This window comes from Syngnathoides biaculeatus, chromosome 6 (assembly GCF_019802595.1).
Source record: "Syngnathoides biaculeatus isolate LvHL_M chromosome 6, ASM1980259v1, whole genome shotgun sequence".
Classification (NCBI taxonomy): domain Eukaryota; kingdom Metazoa; phylum Chordata; class Actinopteri; order Syngnathiformes; family Syngnathidae; genus Syngnathoides; species Syngnathoides biaculeatus.
In genome coordinates, this window is record NC_084645.1 from 18,049,612 (window position 1) to 18,068,341 (window position 18,730).

Consider the following 18,730-nt stretch of genomic DNA (forward strand, 5'->3'; position numbering starts at 1 on the left):
ATTCTGTCTTTCGAATGTGACATATGGGAGCTTCTTTCAGACGTTTTTAATTGGAATACTGTACTTACATCTGCAGCTTGGGGTCTGAGTTGCCTTTATCCTTGGCATCTTTCTTAGCTTGCTTCAGCTCCTTCTTGGCAAGAGTCAACTGCTCTTTTCTTGCAACAATCTGATTGAAAGAAATTAAGACACTGTGAATATAAGCGTTGTCAGAATGGTTCCAAGACTGGTATCACAAAACCTGTATTTCAAATCCAAACTGTCAACTCCCACTTCATTTCCCCCTTCAATATAATCGACCTGGAGTCCAACACAATTTGGGGCATGCCCTCATCTGCTCTTGAAAGGATTGTTCATGCCAACTTGATGATGTGATTTCTGGATTTTTCTTTTTATATTATTTTTCTCACAGTGGACATGCATATACAATGAAAATTTCAGACCCCTTAATGATTTCTAAGTGGGAGACCTTGCAATATAGCAGGGTGTTCAAATACTTTTCTTCACTGTATTTGTTGCTACTGCACCCAACATCAGAAATGATACCCCTTGAGTTAGTTATAACTTAAACGAAGACAAAAAAATGAAGATAAGGGATAGTTGCGCAGCCACTTTTAAAAGAAATGTGACCTCACTCTGGCCGATGTCACGGCCAAACCGGAAGCAAAACAACATGAGCTAACTGCTAACTAACAAAACTAAGTACTACGATCATAATAGGGACGTTTAAAAACAAATCGGGATAGCGCACACAATTGAAAAGCTCGCTTTTTTAAAAGTGCCCATTACGCTCATTTCTATGTAGTTTGAGCTCTCATTTTAATTGCAACCTGACACTATGAAGAGTTGCGACAGAATGTAGCCGAACGGGTGCAAGAAGCTGCGCTGGTAGGACGGTGGACTTTCCCCTCAAAGTGCTGACAATAATGAAGACTAAAGGGAATAATTACTCTTGGGATTCAAAAAATGTTTCCTTACAAATGTCATGGATGGCACAGAGGATGACATGCTGTGGGACAAAGAAGAGATCACTGTTCATGAATGCAGGAGCCACCAGAACTGGACCAAGTCATCAATGATGAGTTTGACAGTGATGCACCAAACATATCTACGATGGATATTTTTTAGATTGGAGATGAGTCGGATGCAGCTTTTGAAGTCTTGGCCAAAGATGTATAGTGTCGTGGATAAACTGCACTATGCATAAACATTTTATGGACAAATATTTAATGCAAAAGATGGTTGTGTTAAATCCTGCATTTATTTAAGACTGTAATGTGTGTTATCAACAGAATTAATAAAATGTCATGCTATTGTTGAGCATTTATTTTAGACGGTTGAGGAATTCTGTTCTGACAATTGCAGGGACCAGGACAAGCGTGTCCTGTGGCCTGTCCCGAGATATATATATTACCGTTGCATCAGTATATGCACAAAGATTATTATGAATGATGACTTTTTGTAAAACAATACAAGAACAAAAAATACTAACCTAATATTTTGAGCATGCGGATAGCAGCAAATTAGTGGTGCGCGTTGTACATTGGTAGAAGGGTTTTCCCGATTTTTTTAGGTCAACTTTGGGGGTGCGTATTATACTCGAAAAATTACAGTATTTTGCTCCCTGTATTCAAAATCAAGAACTAGCTTTTGTGCATACTATTCTGTGTTTTTAGCCATGATGAAGGTGTCCCAATGTTTAACTTTAATATTACTAAGTGACTGACTAATTGATCCATTACATTGACTGATTGAATTAAAAAATTCAAAGGCATTGCTTATGCTACGTCCACTTTCTGGTATACTCAAATACTTTGCTATGTGCCAGCAGAGATGCTTTCCTATTGATGGCTAGTAGAACATTGTCGATGACAATTTTAACTTCCTTTGGGTTCTATTTGTCTACCAGTGTCAACTCATTCCTTTTCTCTGTCTTTGGCGCTCTTCCCCAATGAAGTACCGATCCCGATTCCCAACTTAAATCTGCGTCCAATTCAAATTGCTTTCAAATGTGTGCGGAATGTGACGCTTGAGACAGTCCAGCTTTCATTCTGTCCTCACATATCCCTCCGTAAACTCGCTTTCTACTTTGGCGCCCCAAAACACTTTATTGACCAGACCTTTCTCGCTCGAGAGAAAATTTCATCCACTTTCACCGTTTTTTCCTTCTATTTGCACATACGCTGACAGTCATTGCATTTTAAAATAAAGAGCATTTCTTTTTTTACTTTCACCATTATCACCGAGGGTAAACAGGAAGCGTGTCTAGATCCTTTCTGCTTTGCTAACTCAACACCGGTGGTGGGCGGCGCATAAGGACGCTGTCATTGTAAATGTTGGTTAATGGGCTGTATAAGTACGCGTGTGAATTGGATGCAGCCAGCCATAGTCACCCCTTATTCACTGAATCACATTGCAAAATGCTAAAAACTGAATAATTGTATGTTATATTGTACTCTCAATTGTTTTTTTTTTTTTCGTGTGTGTTTGTGTGTGCAACACAGAATCATTACTCTCCGTTTCTTTCGGCTTGTCCCTTTCGGGGTCGTTTACTGCCAGCCTAAATATAACAGTGATAATGTAAATTTGCTGTAAATTGAACAAATGTCAATTAATGCCTGTCTGAAATTTAAAATAGACAAAATAAAGTGACACGCCACTCATGTGACATAAGGAATTCTAAAGTAGAAACTGTCTTCCCCCAAACTCTGTGGGGGAAAAAAAAATGAAAATTATCGGCCCCACCACACAACACTTATATACCATACCCTGGCCTGAAGGTTTGCCATACTCTGCTCAAAGGACTTTGGCGGCGCCCGCTGATGGTTACAGAGAACTGCAACCGCTCGGTTCGCTCTGTTGTAGGCCAGCAGTTTCTCTGCAACATTTTGCATCATCGAATCTTAGGAGGGTGAGAAAACAATACAGTAATTCGCATTGAAGCATTTCTGATTAACAACACTGTAAATCCGTGCATTCTGGTTGATGGATTGCTTAATTACCCTGCTCTACTGTCTGGCCACAAATACTCAATATATATACAATTTCTAGAGATGAAAGTGGACTTTCCTGAAAATACAAATGCAAGGACCACAGGTGCGAAGTCCTGCTAGGGGGGTACGGATGTATGTCCCCCGTAAAAATTTTGAAAAAAATGGATGGCTGTGGTGCATTCTGTCTATATCTGTGAACAAAATTCTGACAAAAATTCAAAGTAAAATTTGTAAGTCCTGACCAAAAAAAAAAAAATTGGGCTGAAATTCCCCAAGGGCCAAGCCTAGATTTTTTTGCCCCCCATCCTCCTATCACTGGATAGCACAAAGTAACATTTGTCATTAAAATATCCTCAAAATATGTCACCTTATCTCAAGACAAATGAATTAAGTGAACTATTCAGTAAAAATACATTTAAAATTTTCCCTTTCCCCACATTATAGTATAGATATAGAATATAGACGAAAACATCCTAGAATTTCCACACCGTACAGCAAAACACGTTGAAGAAGCTGATCTGTAGTAATTACTAAATTTTAAGTCTTAAACTTGTTACATCGCGTTGTACTGATACACTCGACCAGATTGCTCACTATCTTAGATATAGATCGATTAATACTAATTGTATAATGAGTTGCCTTTATTTATATACATGACTTTAACTGACTTACGGAGTCGGACAAAAAATCCTCAAGCCATGACCACTTGAATGTGTTACTAACCCTTCCGTCTATTGCACGTATGCCAACTTGCCTGTTTGAACATTGAGCTGGGGGCCGTACCTGGCCGATCACGCATTAGTTTACACAAAACGCTATTCAAATACTCCAAATACTGCCTTTTGTGTGCAAACGTGCACTCTCTGTGGCTTACGTTCTCACTGAACTTTTGATATCTACGAGATATGGCGAGGTCATGAGAATGTGAGGGGAGGGGTGTTACTGTTACTAGTGTTAGTGCTTCAACATGGCTATGCTCGTGAAAGCAAAACAACGAACTCAAACGCGTGTTCGTTCAATGTTGTCTAATATCCAGATTAATTTTAGGCAATTTCTCCTAAATTTTCCGGAGGAATTTTCATGAAAATTTGAAAATCCGGAATTCCGTGAAAATCCGGAGGACTTTCATCACTAAATTTCACAGCAACTACACTTAAAATCTGTCTTTTATCCAAGGCAGGGGAGCTCAATGTGTCCATCATGATTGACCGGTCGATCGAGAGGCATTTTTGATCGATTGCATGACGTGCCAAAAACAAGCAAAAAAAGACGTCAGCCTATCATCCATCTCGTCGCTTGATTCAGGTGTGGCAGATACGTCGATATAAAAGGTGCGCTCTAGCAAACTGGCCTCCTATTTACGATCTCTCGTTTGTTTTCTCCACGGCAGTTGCGACAATGTCCCCCCCTTGGTGTTTGCCTTCGAGCCCCACCTCCAGGCCTGGCTCAAGGGGGGGAGGGTGGTACCTGTTGACCAGTGTCTGGGCAAGGGAAAACCTTTCCCTGTATTTTCAAACATCAGATGTCTTTGAAACCGTGCTCTGTATGGTTTCTCACCTATGATATGTTTGCCATGGGTAACCCTGCCATAAATCCCCAGACAATTGGGACAGACAAACCCCTCCAACATAAGGTGATGCCTCAAGGAGTTCACCCGCTAATTGTGATGCAAATCTGCAGATTTCAAGCCCAGAGTCATACGAATTTAACATACAACAGATTTTTTTTTCTTATTGCAAATTCCACATTTAAGCAATATGTAAAAAATGCTCAGAGTAGCTGTGCTATTTGTGAACAATTCTTACAGAGTGTGAAATTTTCAGGCAGTCGATACCCATTTAATTAAATTAACAATGGCTGTACGGTTAAAAGTGAGTAGAGCGTAATTAGAACATCTGCAGTTACCATTTGTGAGTTCTTTGAGTTGCTGCTGCAGCGTAATGGAGGCATTGTAAGTCCTGAAAACCTTCGCTGTCAGACCTGGCATGAGAGAACCCAGATGCTTGTTCAACAAGATGGTCTGTCAAGGAAAGAAACAGAACAGAACCAGGAGATATGGAGATCAAGTTTCCCTGTGTACGAGAACAAAGTATAGAAAGTCATATCAGCAAAAGGAAGACTTCTATTAGACCACTAGGTGGCACTGTTGTATTTATAAATTACATGTTTTTCTGTGATCTCATTTTAAAAAGTGCAGCACACCTTCCATCATCTGGCACTATGTTGGTATCATAAGTTTGAGGCGTTATAGGCAGCAGTCAGCCATTGGTTGGATTCTCAACGCCACACACAGCAGGGATCAAAGGCTGCAATACCCCTGTGCTAACAGTTATTCAAATTAAGATTGGAATAATAATGAAGCTTGGTTTAATCAAAGCAGGGGCAGAACCCAGCTGTCAGAGGCCACATATTTGCATGAATGCGAGCCTATTAAATATAACACACATGTGATTGGAAATGAAAACATACATGTGCATGCACATGATGAAGGATAAAGACTATGTGCCCACAACTACTCCAGCCTCTACCTTGTTAATGAGGGACCTCACTTTGCATTGCTCATGCTAATGAAGGTTTATTAGAGTCTGAGGATTGACCATGATTGCCCTCATGCTTCCTTGCATGCAAAAATGTGTTTGTCCATGTACTTTTTTATTAATTGTTATTATTTTTTTGTAATTACCATTGTTCTGATTTCCTACATACTACAATTTGTCTTCAACATGCTGCTGGCAAACCAATCCTTTTTGCAAATAGCATTAAAAATAATTTTAATGATAACCTTGATAAAAGATCAGCTTGTTTCCCCCATTGAGTACAACTACAGGTATAAGCAAACATCTTGATTAAAGCAGGCACCATGTGTTGTTTGAACTGTGTGTGTTGCTGCTCTATAATGGACAAGGACACATCATTTGAGCTTATATTACACACTTGGGCTAGTGTAAGTGAAGGTGTTGGTTACAGAAAGCCGAGCACTGTTCATTTTGTAACCCTGATATTCAGAAGCACATGTGCTCACATTCCCAGCTATTGCTATTCATCAAAATGAAACACACAAAAAGCATAGAACCAAATGAATTGTGTCTTCTAATTTACAATTCTTCAAAATCAATAAAACCACCTTTCAGTTATGTTATTTTGAGAAAGTGACTGCAGATTTTAGACAATCAAAGGTCTTGTGCCAGACCTGCATTTTATCTTTGGCTTTGGGGAGTTCAGAGTAACCAAACCTGATTAACCCTAATCTAGTCCCAGTTAAATCTAAGAATAATAAACAGTCAATCAATCAGATTTCAGGCTGTTCTTCAACGCTTTGACATTCCTCCTTCCTTTTCTACTTTAGTCCAGCCACCATCTACCATTCTTTATTCCTAAACTCTCTCCACCAACCTCTTTCCGCTTTTTCTGTGGCCTAGCCGTTTTGCATGTCAATCAGAACTGCCCAAAGCAGGCAGTTACCATGCCACCGCCAACACAACCTGACATTTTCTGACAGGCCAAAGGCTGCACATCAGAAGTAGCGTACATTTGCCTTCAATTGCCCCGATCAAATACTGTGTCAAGTTTTTGTTTTTCTTTTCCACAAGCTGTAGGTGGCAGACAGGCAGGCCCTCTTTTGCCTTATCTAACCGATTTTCTCTCTGCTTCATTTATCTATTTTGCTACAAAATGCCAATAGAACTGTTGCATCTGTTCTCACCTCCAGCTCTGTTGTGCTATAGAAACTAAGTGCTCCTCAAGTCATAGCACTTAACACAGGGTTCACCTGTCTGTGGCTTGACAGAAGTACTGCACAACAAGAAGTTAAACTGGATGAGAGCCCCTTGCTTCTTCATATCCTGTGTGTATGTATGTATGTGTATATATATATATCTCATGAAAAAGAAAAGTATTTGAACACCCTGTGATTTTGAGAGTTCTCCAACTTTGAAAAGTTGTAGGGGTCTGAATTTTTCATCTTTCATCTTTTATGTCCACTGTGAGCGACAATCTAAAAAAAATATCTGGAAATCACAACATATGATTTAAAAAAAATGTATGCTACTGCTGCAAATAAGTAAGTAAAATTCTGGCCCTCAAATACCTGTTAGTACACCTCTAAAAAGTCAACCTACTCTCCAATTACTATCCTATATTAGAAGCATCTATTGAGATTGTTAGCTGCATAAAGACACCTGTCCACCCCACACAATCACTAAGACTCCAACGACTAACATAGCTCGGACTAAAGAGCAGTCCAAAGACACCAGAGACATAATTGTAGAGCTCCACAAGGCTGGAAAGGGCTACGGGGCAATTGCCAAGCTGCTTGGTGAAAAAAAGATCAACTGTTAGAAAATGTAAGAAGCTAAACATGACTGTCAATCTCCCTCGGACTGGGAGTCCAAGCAAGGTTTCACCTCATGGCGTGTCAATGACTCTAAGGTTGGTGAGAAATCACCCAAGAACCTGAAGAGAGCTGGCACCACTGTTTCCAAAATTACGGTGGGTAATACACTAAGATGTGATAGTTTAAAACCACGCATGACACAGAAGGTTCCCCTGCTTTAATTAGCAGATGTTCAGTGCCATCTTAAGTTTGCCCATGACCGTGCTCCAGAGGTGTCAGGGGAGAAAATTATGTGGTCAGATGAGGCCAAAAGAGAACTTTTTAGTCTTAATCCCACTCGCCCTGTTTAGATGAGTAAGAATGAGGAATACCATCCCAAAAATAGGATCCCTACTGTGAAGCATGGGGTGTAAGCATCATGCTTTGGGGGTGTTTTTCTGAACATGGGGCAGGACAACTGCACTGTATTAAGGAGATTAATTACTACATCATGTTTGGGCAAAATGACAAAAGGGGAATCTTGTAGACCTGAGAACATTACACCAACTGTGAAGCATTGAGGTGGCAGCATCATATTGTGGGGATGTTTTGCTGCAGCAGGAACTAGAGCTTTACATAAAATAGATGGGACCATGAAGAAAGAACATTATATGGAGATATTAATGAAGAGTTTGGGTAAGTAAGGAAAAACTGCTCAGGTTGCAGTGCTCATTTGAATGTGCTAAGTAAATATGTTAACTAATGACCATTTTCAACTTGGGGGCGACAACTATCTCCCTCACCAGGAACTCACAACAAGTCACAGTAGTATATTCCAATTCAACCGTGAGTGCTACCTGACAGAACTAGCGCAGTTAGCTTATCCAGCATCTTTAGTCTTTGGGTCCAAAGTAGCAAGTGTGCCAATGTGCTCTATACTATGCTCTTCAAATCACCCCATTTCTCTGACATTGGTTTAGTATTCGGTTTTATAGAGGACACCGTTCATAGAGTTTTCAACCACTTGCATATATTCATCACAAATGATCATCAATAAAAAATGACAAATTCACCCACCGCTGGAGTAATTCTGTCATTCTAAGGGTAACACAAATCACACAAAAAAAAAAAAAAATTCTAAAAAGTGATACAATCTGGTAGAAATGGAGGCTATCAAGACACTCACAGTTAAGCGGTCAAAGAGCTCATCACCAGGGTCTTTATTTTCCATGAAAAGCTCGAGATTCTTAAATACCTGGTAAAAGAAAAAACATTTACAAATTGTGTTAACATTTGCATAATGAAAATACCCTCCATTAAGTAGCTTGTGTCAAGGCAAACTATCCAGTTAAAAATAAATAAAGACCTCCAAGATCACACTGCACGAAACCACCTTTCAATTTTGAGTTTTTAGGTGCAAAGGTAAGGCATACTAGGCATGTATCACCCTGTGCATTTTTGACTCACTGATTTCACAAATCAGAATTTAAAATGCTGTGTGACAGTTCGCAATAATCTCACACATTTCCTGGAATTACTTTGGCCATTAGGCAGGGGACCAATTTAATCTTGTCCAGCACATTCCTTTTGAATGCACGTTTAAATACCACACACACAAAAAGAACATACATGTAACAGATACCCAAGCGTGATAATATTTGTAATTGGCAATCCTGGTTAAATATAAGAAAGTCTGAACAATTCATTTATAAATGATAACGTCGAAAGCAAAGAGAGTTTTTGTATAGTGCATTTCATGGGTTTAACATGATTAAAAAGATTCAAATACATAAAAGCATTTGAAAAAGTAAAATTAAAAAGCTTTTGGTGCAAGAAATATCACTGAAAAGTGGAAGTACTCAAACGCATGAGAAAAAAAAAAGAAGAAGAGTTTTTAATGTTGATTACAGCTAGTATAGCTACCATCTATTCAGTAACATACAGGTAATTTGTGGTTAGGTCATGTGCGTGACTGCTCTTCTACAAACGGTACTTCTGATTTATGACCTTGTCATAAAATCACTGATTAAAGGCAAAATATATTTATGAAACCCATATTACGTGACATGAAGCAAAAATTCCCCTATATAGATACTAACTGCAATGGCAGATTTAGTTATCCCCCACTAAAAGAACTCCGTCATATCGTTTTCACGCAGTGGTGTCATGAACATCTTCAATGATCCTGATTTAAAAAAAAAAAAAAAGCTTTCATAAGGCTCCTTGGTCTTAGGCAATTACACGAAAAAGCTGTGATATTCTAAAGGTAAAGAATTACATTTTCTGTTCCGGAAATGGTTGTATGGAATTTACAAATTTGCACCAAAATGACTTAAACCTTAAAAATAAAAAATGAAAAAAAATAAAAAATTGATCATCTAACAATAATACCACATGGTGAGGAAACATTACCAGGTTTCCTATTGAGCCCATCATGACTAGCTGTAATGACAGAATAAAAACCTCTGTGGGGGCTCAAAACAAAAACTTTGCCTCAAAGATAAGACTCAAGATGGATAGAGGCATCGACACACCTAGGTCTCTAACAGGCATATAACCTCAAAACTAAATGTCTAAATTTTTATTTTTGTTGCATCAGTAAGCATCGGGTCTATGTCCAATGAAAAACATGCATAGCCATATGATCTAAGATTTTAGTTTTTTTTACCCTCAAAAAATCTTGTTCTCAAAAAAAAAAAAAAAAGCTTCAAAGGTTGAAAGACAGCTGCCAACAACCAAGTACAAAAATCTTAATTATTCACACTGCTCTTTCCAGATCCAAATAAGTAAATCAGTTTATGAGAGAGAGAGAGAGAGAGAGAGAGAGAGAGAGAGAGAGAGAGAGAGAGAGAGAGAGAGAGAGAGAGAGAGAGAGAGACAGACAGACAGACATAAGCTGTGCATGAGCTGAGATGACTTATGCTCTTTTACCTTTTTGATGACAGGGATCTTGTTATAGTAGCGAATGGAATCTTTACCCAGGAAATCAAATTCCACTACACAATCGTTGCCATCCAGCTGCTTGTGCAGTGTGATGTGCTCAACACGTAGCGAACAGCAGCCCACTGTGTCCGCCGTCTCTCCCTCTTCCTTTTCATTACCAGCTCTCAGTGCCAGCTTTTTGAGGTCAGAAGATAGAGGGATCAATACCAAATTCACAGCAGACATACTTTCATCTTCTATGTTGAAATCCAGAACAAGCATTTTCTCATCAAATTCACAATATACATATCTTATTTGACAGCTGCCCCAAATCCCAAGTATTTACCAAAATCATTTTTTATGCTTCGGTAATGGTAATTACATCAGTATGTAGGAGAAACGTGATGAAGTGGTACATGATGCTGCCTTTCATGCAGACGGCAAAGGTTCACTTCCCTCCGTTTTACCCCCCATATTGACCCCAAAACAACCACGGATACTCAAGCTCTGAGAAAAAGGATGGGTTGTATCAGGAAAGGGATATTACAGTGAAAAATAAATGTGGCAATCCTCATAGGACAAGCCGAAAATTGCAACCAACTAAAGAATGATTCATGAAATAATTGACACAAAACATGCACTTTAAAGGAAGACTCTCCCCAAAATTCATATGTACAATAAACCCCTCCAATATGAAGTAATATTATTATTACATACATTTCGGATATTAACTGAAATTTTTTTTGAAAAGGATTATTTTTGAAATCCAAGCAAAATCTGGATATGTGCCAACTTTCACACCTGGACCCCAGAGACATCCTTGACTCGGCCCCTGACGTCACCAGTGCTTAGCATTACAGACCATTCGTTCAAGCTAAGCCAAGATGCCAACGTGTTCTGCACCAAACTGCAAAAAAACTGAGGAAACGCACCTGAATTTGTCCTTCTTTAACCTCCAGTGGGGTCAACCTGACAGGATAAAGCTGTGGCTGTCACAGTTGAGGGTCGTTCATTATTTCCATGCATCTAGTCATTACTGGTTATTAGCCTCTTAGTTATAGCCTCTTGTGCTGGTACTGTATTTTGCAACAACATACGTTATGAGGCGGCACGGTGGCGCAGCAGTTCAATCCCAGACCTCCGTGTGTGGAGTTTGCATGTTCTCCCAGAGTCTCTGTGTGTGTCTAACCTGCCTTCCTAACTGGCTCCAGCACTCCTGCGACCATCATGGGGCTAAGAAAATGGATGGATGGATATATACTCGTGTAAGCACCCAACACTTACTGGTTACTATTTACGGGGATGCGCGCGTGCAAACCCCCCTGCCCGCTCTCCCACCATCCCAGCCGCTGGTCAATCGTGAGAACCTAGCTGCTTGAAAAGTACAACTTGGGGTAAACAAGTCTGGCCACGCTTGCTGTATGTTCTCTACATCTAAACCAACTCCCCAGAAAAACATCAAACAAATCTCCGCGGTCCACATAATGCGACTGTTATTGTTCGTTGTCAGCGTCACGCCCCTCTCCAACACGTCAAGTTGATCCGCCTGTGTATATTATGGCTGAAATGCTTGAACATTGCTATTTTTGTTTTGTTTGCTGAATGGCGGGAGTAGTAATAACACAGAGCATCGACTCGCTGTTATACCCGCTTTATTGGCTCTTACGACACAACACTCCCCGGTTACCATTTACAGTGATGTGCGTATGCAACCTTACACTCCCACCCGGCCGCCGGTTGATCGTGAGACGCTGGCTGCTTGAAAAATAGAACTTGGGGTTTAAAAACAAAAAAAAAAAGTCTGGCCATGCTAAACCAACTCCTCAGAAAAACATCAAACAAATCTCCGCAATCCATATAATAGGATTATTGTTCGTTGTGAGTGCCACGCCCCCTTTCCAACACGTCAAGTTCCGCCTGTGTGTATTCTGGCTCAAGCACACAGGGTTGAACATTGTATATCATGCTATTTTTGTTTTGTTTGATTGTAATTATTTCTCAGAAAAATCGGCCACAGAATCTCAGATAGTGGACGTTCTCTGTTCGGTGAAAGGTATCCACGAACAATAGGGGATCAGAACAGGAAGCACTGCAAGCGTGGCAAACGCTGATTGGCTGTCAGTTTTCCAGCAGAGCTCATTGGAATGTCTGTGCGAGAGAGGAATTTCGATAATACTTTTCCAATTTAGAGATGTTTATTGGTGAAATCTGTGGATAACTCTGGCATTAAGAGAAACAATGAACCCTCATCAACTAACTTTTAACGTGTGCTCCCATTCCTATAATTTTGGGGAGAGTCTTCCTTTAAACACTATTTACATCTTCGCAGCATAGTTTGTGACACTCAGGACCTGGGAGCATGTAAATAGGGTTTAAAATGCATGGTGTGTGTCAATTATTTCAGAAGTCATTCTTTTGTTTTATTATTTGCTAGTTATGCTACTCTGTTTGCTGTGGTGTGATAATTTTAGTTTCGATGTGACACCATAAGTGTACAATATCGTCAGTAATGACCTGTCTACGCAGGGCAGTGCAAGTTTCTTCTGCTTACAGATAGTTTTGTTAACTAAATTAATCTGTTAACTGTTAAACACTTGCTCCCATTCATGCTAACTGTGTAACCAGTGTTTTTAAGTGTACTTTGTTGGACAAGAAATAACATTTGCAAATGTTGGAGCTCAGTGTGCACATAAGGTGCACCATATTGTAAGGTACCATGTCTAATGTGGTGCTTCATCTATTTAGAAGAGAATTTAAAACCTTTACGATCATAAAAATACAGCTAATTAAAAACAAAAATAATAATTGTGAGACCAAAATCTACGAGTATGCGGGGCCGCGAATGGTGAACTGCCAATAGGCAAGGGCACACTGTAGTTGTAAATCAGAAAATAGTGTCAAAGGGCTTCACAAGTCCAAAGTTATCTAGATGAATAACCTCCCCCGGTCTAAACATTCTCTTTGGAGTAGGACAAGGTAAAAGAAAAAACATGGGGTGAAAAACAAGGACCCTAGAAAAGGAACCACAGAGAAACGGAAGGAGCAGTTCTATAACTTTTTCCTCCCAAAGCGCATTTTACCTTATCTGAGAAGGCAAGAAAGTTATCAGGACACACAGCATTGATTTCCAACATGCTCATGTGTTTTCAAATTAGAAATGAGTGTGAAGAATGGTTCATTGTGACAGATTCATCTTAATGCTGTGTAGTAACAGACAATTTGATATTCACAATAGTTGATTCATATACTCAATTTACAAATCAGACCTTGTCAATGAAGTAGAGGGCCACAGCTCTCTGTCGAGTGCGCATCTCTCTGGACTTCATATCTGCAAGGTACTGTGTGCGGATGTTATCCACATGCAACTTAAGTTTGCGAGCAACCTCATATTTCTCCCAGTCCTTTTCACCCTACAGTCAAAGAAAGATAGTAATGGAATTTTTTGTTTTGGAAGAGGAAAAAACAAAAAAAACAAAAAACAAAAGACAAAGTAACAATGTAAAAATATCTATTAAAGAACAGAATGTATGTTGATCATGATGTTATACAAAAATATTTTATGCGAGACTGACTTTGAGTTTTGAGTTGGCATTAAGCATGATATATTTAATGCCCCCCTGGATGTTTTCCGTCCAGCTGGCCAGCCATGTCACAGAATTGTCATGTCGAACTTCCTTCCAGTGATGACCAGCAGGAGGCACAGGGATAGAGGATTCTCTTTGGCACAAACGAAAAAAAGAATCACACACTGCCCAATGTGCATTCTACTGCAAGGATCCTCTCAGGTATATTTTGACTGTACATTAACAGTAAAAGAAATATTTCACAATTGATGACTTCCATCCTGTTTTTGTTATTTTAACAGGCTAGTACAAATATTTGATATTCAGAGGGTGAGGAGAAGGCATGAAAAAAAACTGATCGATCATGTTTCAATTGAGGCATACACTAGAATAGGGGTGCCCAATGAGTCAATCGTGATCTACCAGTCAATCCCTGAGACAGTTTTGATCAAACGCGTGACTGCGTGCCAAAAAAAGACGTCAGCCTATCATCCATCTCACCGGTTGATTCAGGTGTGGCCAATGCATCGATCGCATGTTCCTATAATGATTGACAGTCGGGTTGACCAATCCTGTCCTCTTTAGACGCGTCACTGCGCATGTGCACATAAATGCGTGTTCGAGCAAGATGGCTTCCAATTTACCCTCTGTCTCTTGCTTAGTCCACAGCAGTTACAGCAATGCACCCCCCACCCCGGTTGGTAGATCACGAGAGACTGGCTGTATGAAAAATAGATCATGGCGATAAAAAGTGTGGGCACCACTGCACTAGAACATTTGTGAACTCACCCATCACATTTCCAACACATCAATGTCACATATCTATGGATTGAAATTTCTCATCTCTCACTTGCTGCAGTTGATTATGACATCTTCAGGCTGGATCCTTTTCTTTAGCCTGCCTTGTTTGGGATGTTCGCCTCTACCCCTGAACAGTCCTGGAGGCTCAATCCTGAAGTTTCCAATACGTTCTTGGTGGTGGTCTAGCATACAGTAGCCAAACTCCTCCACTATCTTGTCTTTGGCCTCTTTTAAGACCTGCAACATATTAAAGACACACCCAAAAACAAAATTACAAAAAGTATAGCAGATAGGTACCATTAAAGTCACTAACAATAACAAGATTGCATAAATGTTTGAAAGCTTCTGCATAGGCATCCACTTGTATGGTGATTCTCAATTCTTGTCACACTGGGAACTGCATTCCCTTTAGTTGTAAAGTCTCAACTCACTTTTTATAGAAGTTAATAAAGAAACAGTGTTTGAAAATTCTTTGTATGAATTTTAGAGCTCTACCGGTGTGGGTCTTTCATGATTGATACAGAGTATGAGTAGTTAAGAAGGCCGATAAAAATGTGGACCAGATTTTCACCTTCATTCAGTACAAGCGTAAAAATTGGTGTTAAAAAAAAATGGAATAATGCACTTTTAATGCCTTAAGCAAAGAACATGCAAATATATTATTGTTGCTCCCATGCTGACTTCATCACTGCATGTTTTGCACACAGCTTTCCCTGGTGTTGTTGGTTGATTGAAATACTGCCATACTGTGCTTTTAGACTTAGGTTCATTCATCTGCAACAAGAGATTTAAATGGGTATAAATAAATAGGTAACATGCTGACATAAGCTCAACTAACTCATTTATTACACCATTTAAAGCCCAAGTGTCATGCCTATAAACATTCTAAAATATATATTGTAATGAAAAGTACATAACATTATTCACTTCAATGTCTATACAAAAAAATAAATATGAGCAGAGAGCGCATCATCCATGTGCAAAGCTCCGGAGGTCTCATTTGACATTCAAGTGGTCGCCATATTGGCTGCATCTTCCGTCCGTGACATCACACTGGGACATTCACCATTGAAAATACACTGTGCCACCTACGATGGGAGACGAACACGCCCCTTCTGACACAGAAACTCTTTTCGAAGAAGAGAACATCTCACAACTGAGTGAAGTGGCCGGGGCAATATTACCCCATAGTTTTGAGCCATATTTAGATGATATGTGGATCATAGCCAAACTGCATGCAGCCAAACCAACTCCCCACCCGATCCACCTCCACGGGGGCGATGAACACAACGCCGCCCACGAGAGACGACGACGCTGCAGCCAAACCGCCTCCCCATCTGATCCAGCTCCGCAGCGGAGATAAGCCACTGCGGTCTGGCGCGGCCACACCAGCCGAAGCAGTTTACAAGGCCGGCGGCGATCCACAAAGCGTTTAGCGGCTGCTGCATGGAAGCCTTCCAATGCGCATATTGACACATTTAGCACCCCTGACTTATGAATTATGCCCCCCCCAACTATTTTTTTTTTTTTTTTAGTAACTGTATACACATATACTGTGCAATCCAATCCTTTTCATGACGAACCGGGTCTTTTGGAAAAGTATGAAGAGCGAATCCATCCTCCCAAGTGTTCGAGCAATATCCAGCAATACAACGAGCTAGCATTTTGTCTTACACAAAGGAACAACGAGCTACCTTCCAGCAGGTAAAACTAGTATAAACATACGAGACCGCTTGAGTGCGCTACTGCTATGTACGTCACTTCCTCCTTGTTCTCGAAAAATTCCTTGAGAGGATTTTCATGGCGGGAGTTACAAAAATCCATATGCGTCAAAATCATGTTTTGTGGTGAAAAAAAAAGGATGGGTCCATACCAGCTGTCGTTTTTTTCCATTAATAACATTCTTAAAATCATTCATTTCATGACAGTGGAGTTCTAAGTAGTCAAAATAGCCTCTGAATGTCAAACCAGGGCTACACCGACTGCTGGAGACAAATTCCTTGTGTGTTTTTACACACTTGACCAAGAAAGCTGATTCTGTAAAGTTGATTTCATGATAAAATGTTACATTTTACCACGCAATAGCAGGAACCCTGTCATTTAAAACTATGGAGCTACATTATTAATGATTGATATGAAGAAAGCTCATTAACTGGAAACTGTAAATTGCCCCTAGGTATGATTGTGAATATGACTGCCTGGAAACCAGTTCAGGGTGTAACCTGTCTCCTGCCCGACGACAGCTGGGTCTGGCTGCGGCACTCCCGCGACCTTCGTGAGGATACAGTGAAGAAAATGAGTATTTGAACATAGCTATATTATATATTAGTTCTCGCACTTAGTTATCCCACTTAGAAATCACGGAGGGCTCTGAAATGTTCATCGTAGGTGCATGTCCACTGAGAGAGAGATAATTTAAAAAGAAAAATCCAGAAATCACAATGTATGATTTTTTTTAACGATTTATTTGTGTGACACAGCCTGGAGGCTAGACTCAGGACAGAAGTAAGTATCTGCGAGCAACAGTATGGTTTCATGCCTAGAAAGAGTACCACAGATGCATTATTTGCCTTGAGGATGCTCGTGGAAAAGTAGAGAGAAGGTCAGAAGGAGCTACATTGTGTCTTTGTGGATCTAGAGAAGGCCTATGACAGAGTACCAAGAGAGGAACTGTGGTACTGCATGCGTAAGTCTGGTGTGGCAGAGAAGTATGTTAAAATAGTACAGGACATGTATGATGGCAGCAGAACAATGGTGAGGTGTGCCTTAGGTGTGACAGAGGAATTTAAGGTGGAGGTGGGACTGCATCAGGGATCAGCTCTGAGCCCCTTCCTGTTTGCAGTGGTAATGGATAGGCTGACAGATGAGGTTAGACTGGAATCCCCTTGGACCATGATGTTCGCAGATGATATTGTCATATGCAGTGAAAGCAGGGAGCATGCAGAGGAACAATTGGAAAGATGGAGACATGCACTGGAAAGGAGAGGAATGAAGATTAGCCGAAGTAAAACAGAATATATGTGCGTGAATGAGAAAAGTAGAGGGGGTAGAGTGAGGCTCCAGGGAGAAGAGATAGCGAGGGTGGACGACTTCAAATACTTGGGGTCAACAATACAGAGCAATGGAGAGTGTGGTCAGGAAGTGAAGAAACGGGTCCAAGCAGGTTGGAACAGCTGGCGAAAGGTGTCTGGTGTGTTATGTGACAGAAGAGTGTCTGCTAGGATGAAGGGCAAAGTTTACAAAACAGTGGTGAGGCCGGCCATGATGTACGGATTAGGGACGGTGGCACTGAAGAAACAACAGGAAGCTGAACTGGAGGTGGCAGAAATGAAGATGCTGAGGTTCTCGCTCGGAGTGACCAGGTTGGATAGGATTAGAAATGAGCTCATTCGAGGGACAGCCAAAGCTGGATGTTTTGGAGACAAGATTCGAGAGAGCAGACTTCGATGGTTTGGACATGTTCAGAGGCGAGAGAGTGAGTATATTGGTAGAAGGATGCTGAGGATGGAGCTCCCAGGCAAAAGAGCGAGAGGAAGACCAAAGAGAAGGTTTATGGATGTGGTGAGGGAAGACATGAGGGCAGTTGGTGTTAGAGAGGAAGATGCAGGAGATAGGCTAAGATGACACGCTGTGGCGACCCCTAACGGGACAAGCCGAAAGGAAAAGAAGAAGAAGAATTTGTTTGACACAGCTGCAAATAAGTATTTGAACGCCTGAAAAAAAAACTATATTTGGTAAAGTAGCCTTTGTTTGCAATTACAGAGGTCAAACGTTTCCTGTAGTTGTTCACCAGGTTTGCACACACTACAGGAGGGATTTTGGCCCACTCCTCCACACAGATCTTCTCTAGATCAGATAGATTGCTGGGCTGTCGCTGAGAAAAGGAGTTTCAGCTCCCTCCAAAGAGTTGATATTAGGTTTAGGTCTGGAGACTGGCTAGGCCACTCCAGAACCTTGATATGCTTCTTACGGCGCCACTCCTTGGTTTTCCTAGCTGTGTGCTTTGGGTCATTGTCACGCTGAAAGAACTAGCTGCGACCCATCTTCAGTGCTCTGACTGAGGGAAAGAGGTTGTTCCCCAAAATCTCACAATACATGGCTGCAGTCATCCTCTCCTTAATATAGTGCAGTCATGCAGA

The 18,730-nt window shown here is 40.6% G+C and overlaps 1 protein-coding gene across 6 annotated transcripts in view; it reads right to left on the reverse strand.

Annotated features, from left to right (window-relative positions):
* Positions 1–18,730, reverse strand: part of zgc:173742 (DNA topoisomerase I, mitochondrial) — a 47,936-nt gene that overhangs the window by 1,576 nt on the left and 27,630 nt on the right. For all 6 annotated transcript variants that reach the window (XM_061821506.1, XM_061821507.1, XM_061821505.1 and 3 more), the window contains 8 exons: positions 14,641–14,828; positions 13,800–13,944; positions 13,494–13,637; positions 10,237–10,422; positions 8,492–8,560; positions 4,899–5,013; positions 2,769–2,902; positions 69–169 (listed from right to left, as the gene is read on the reverse strand). In XM_061821506.1, coding sequence (XP_061677490.1) covers positions 69–169; positions 2,769–2,902; positions 4,899–5,013; positions 8,492–8,560; positions 10,237–10,422; positions 13,494–13,637; positions 13,800–13,944; positions 14,641–14,828 — 1,082 coding nt within the window. The remainder of the gene's footprint in view (positions 1–68; positions 170–2,768; positions 2,903–4,898; positions 5,014–8,491; positions 8,561–10,236; positions 10,423–13,493; positions 13,638–13,799; positions 13,945–14,640; positions 14,829–18,730) is intronic.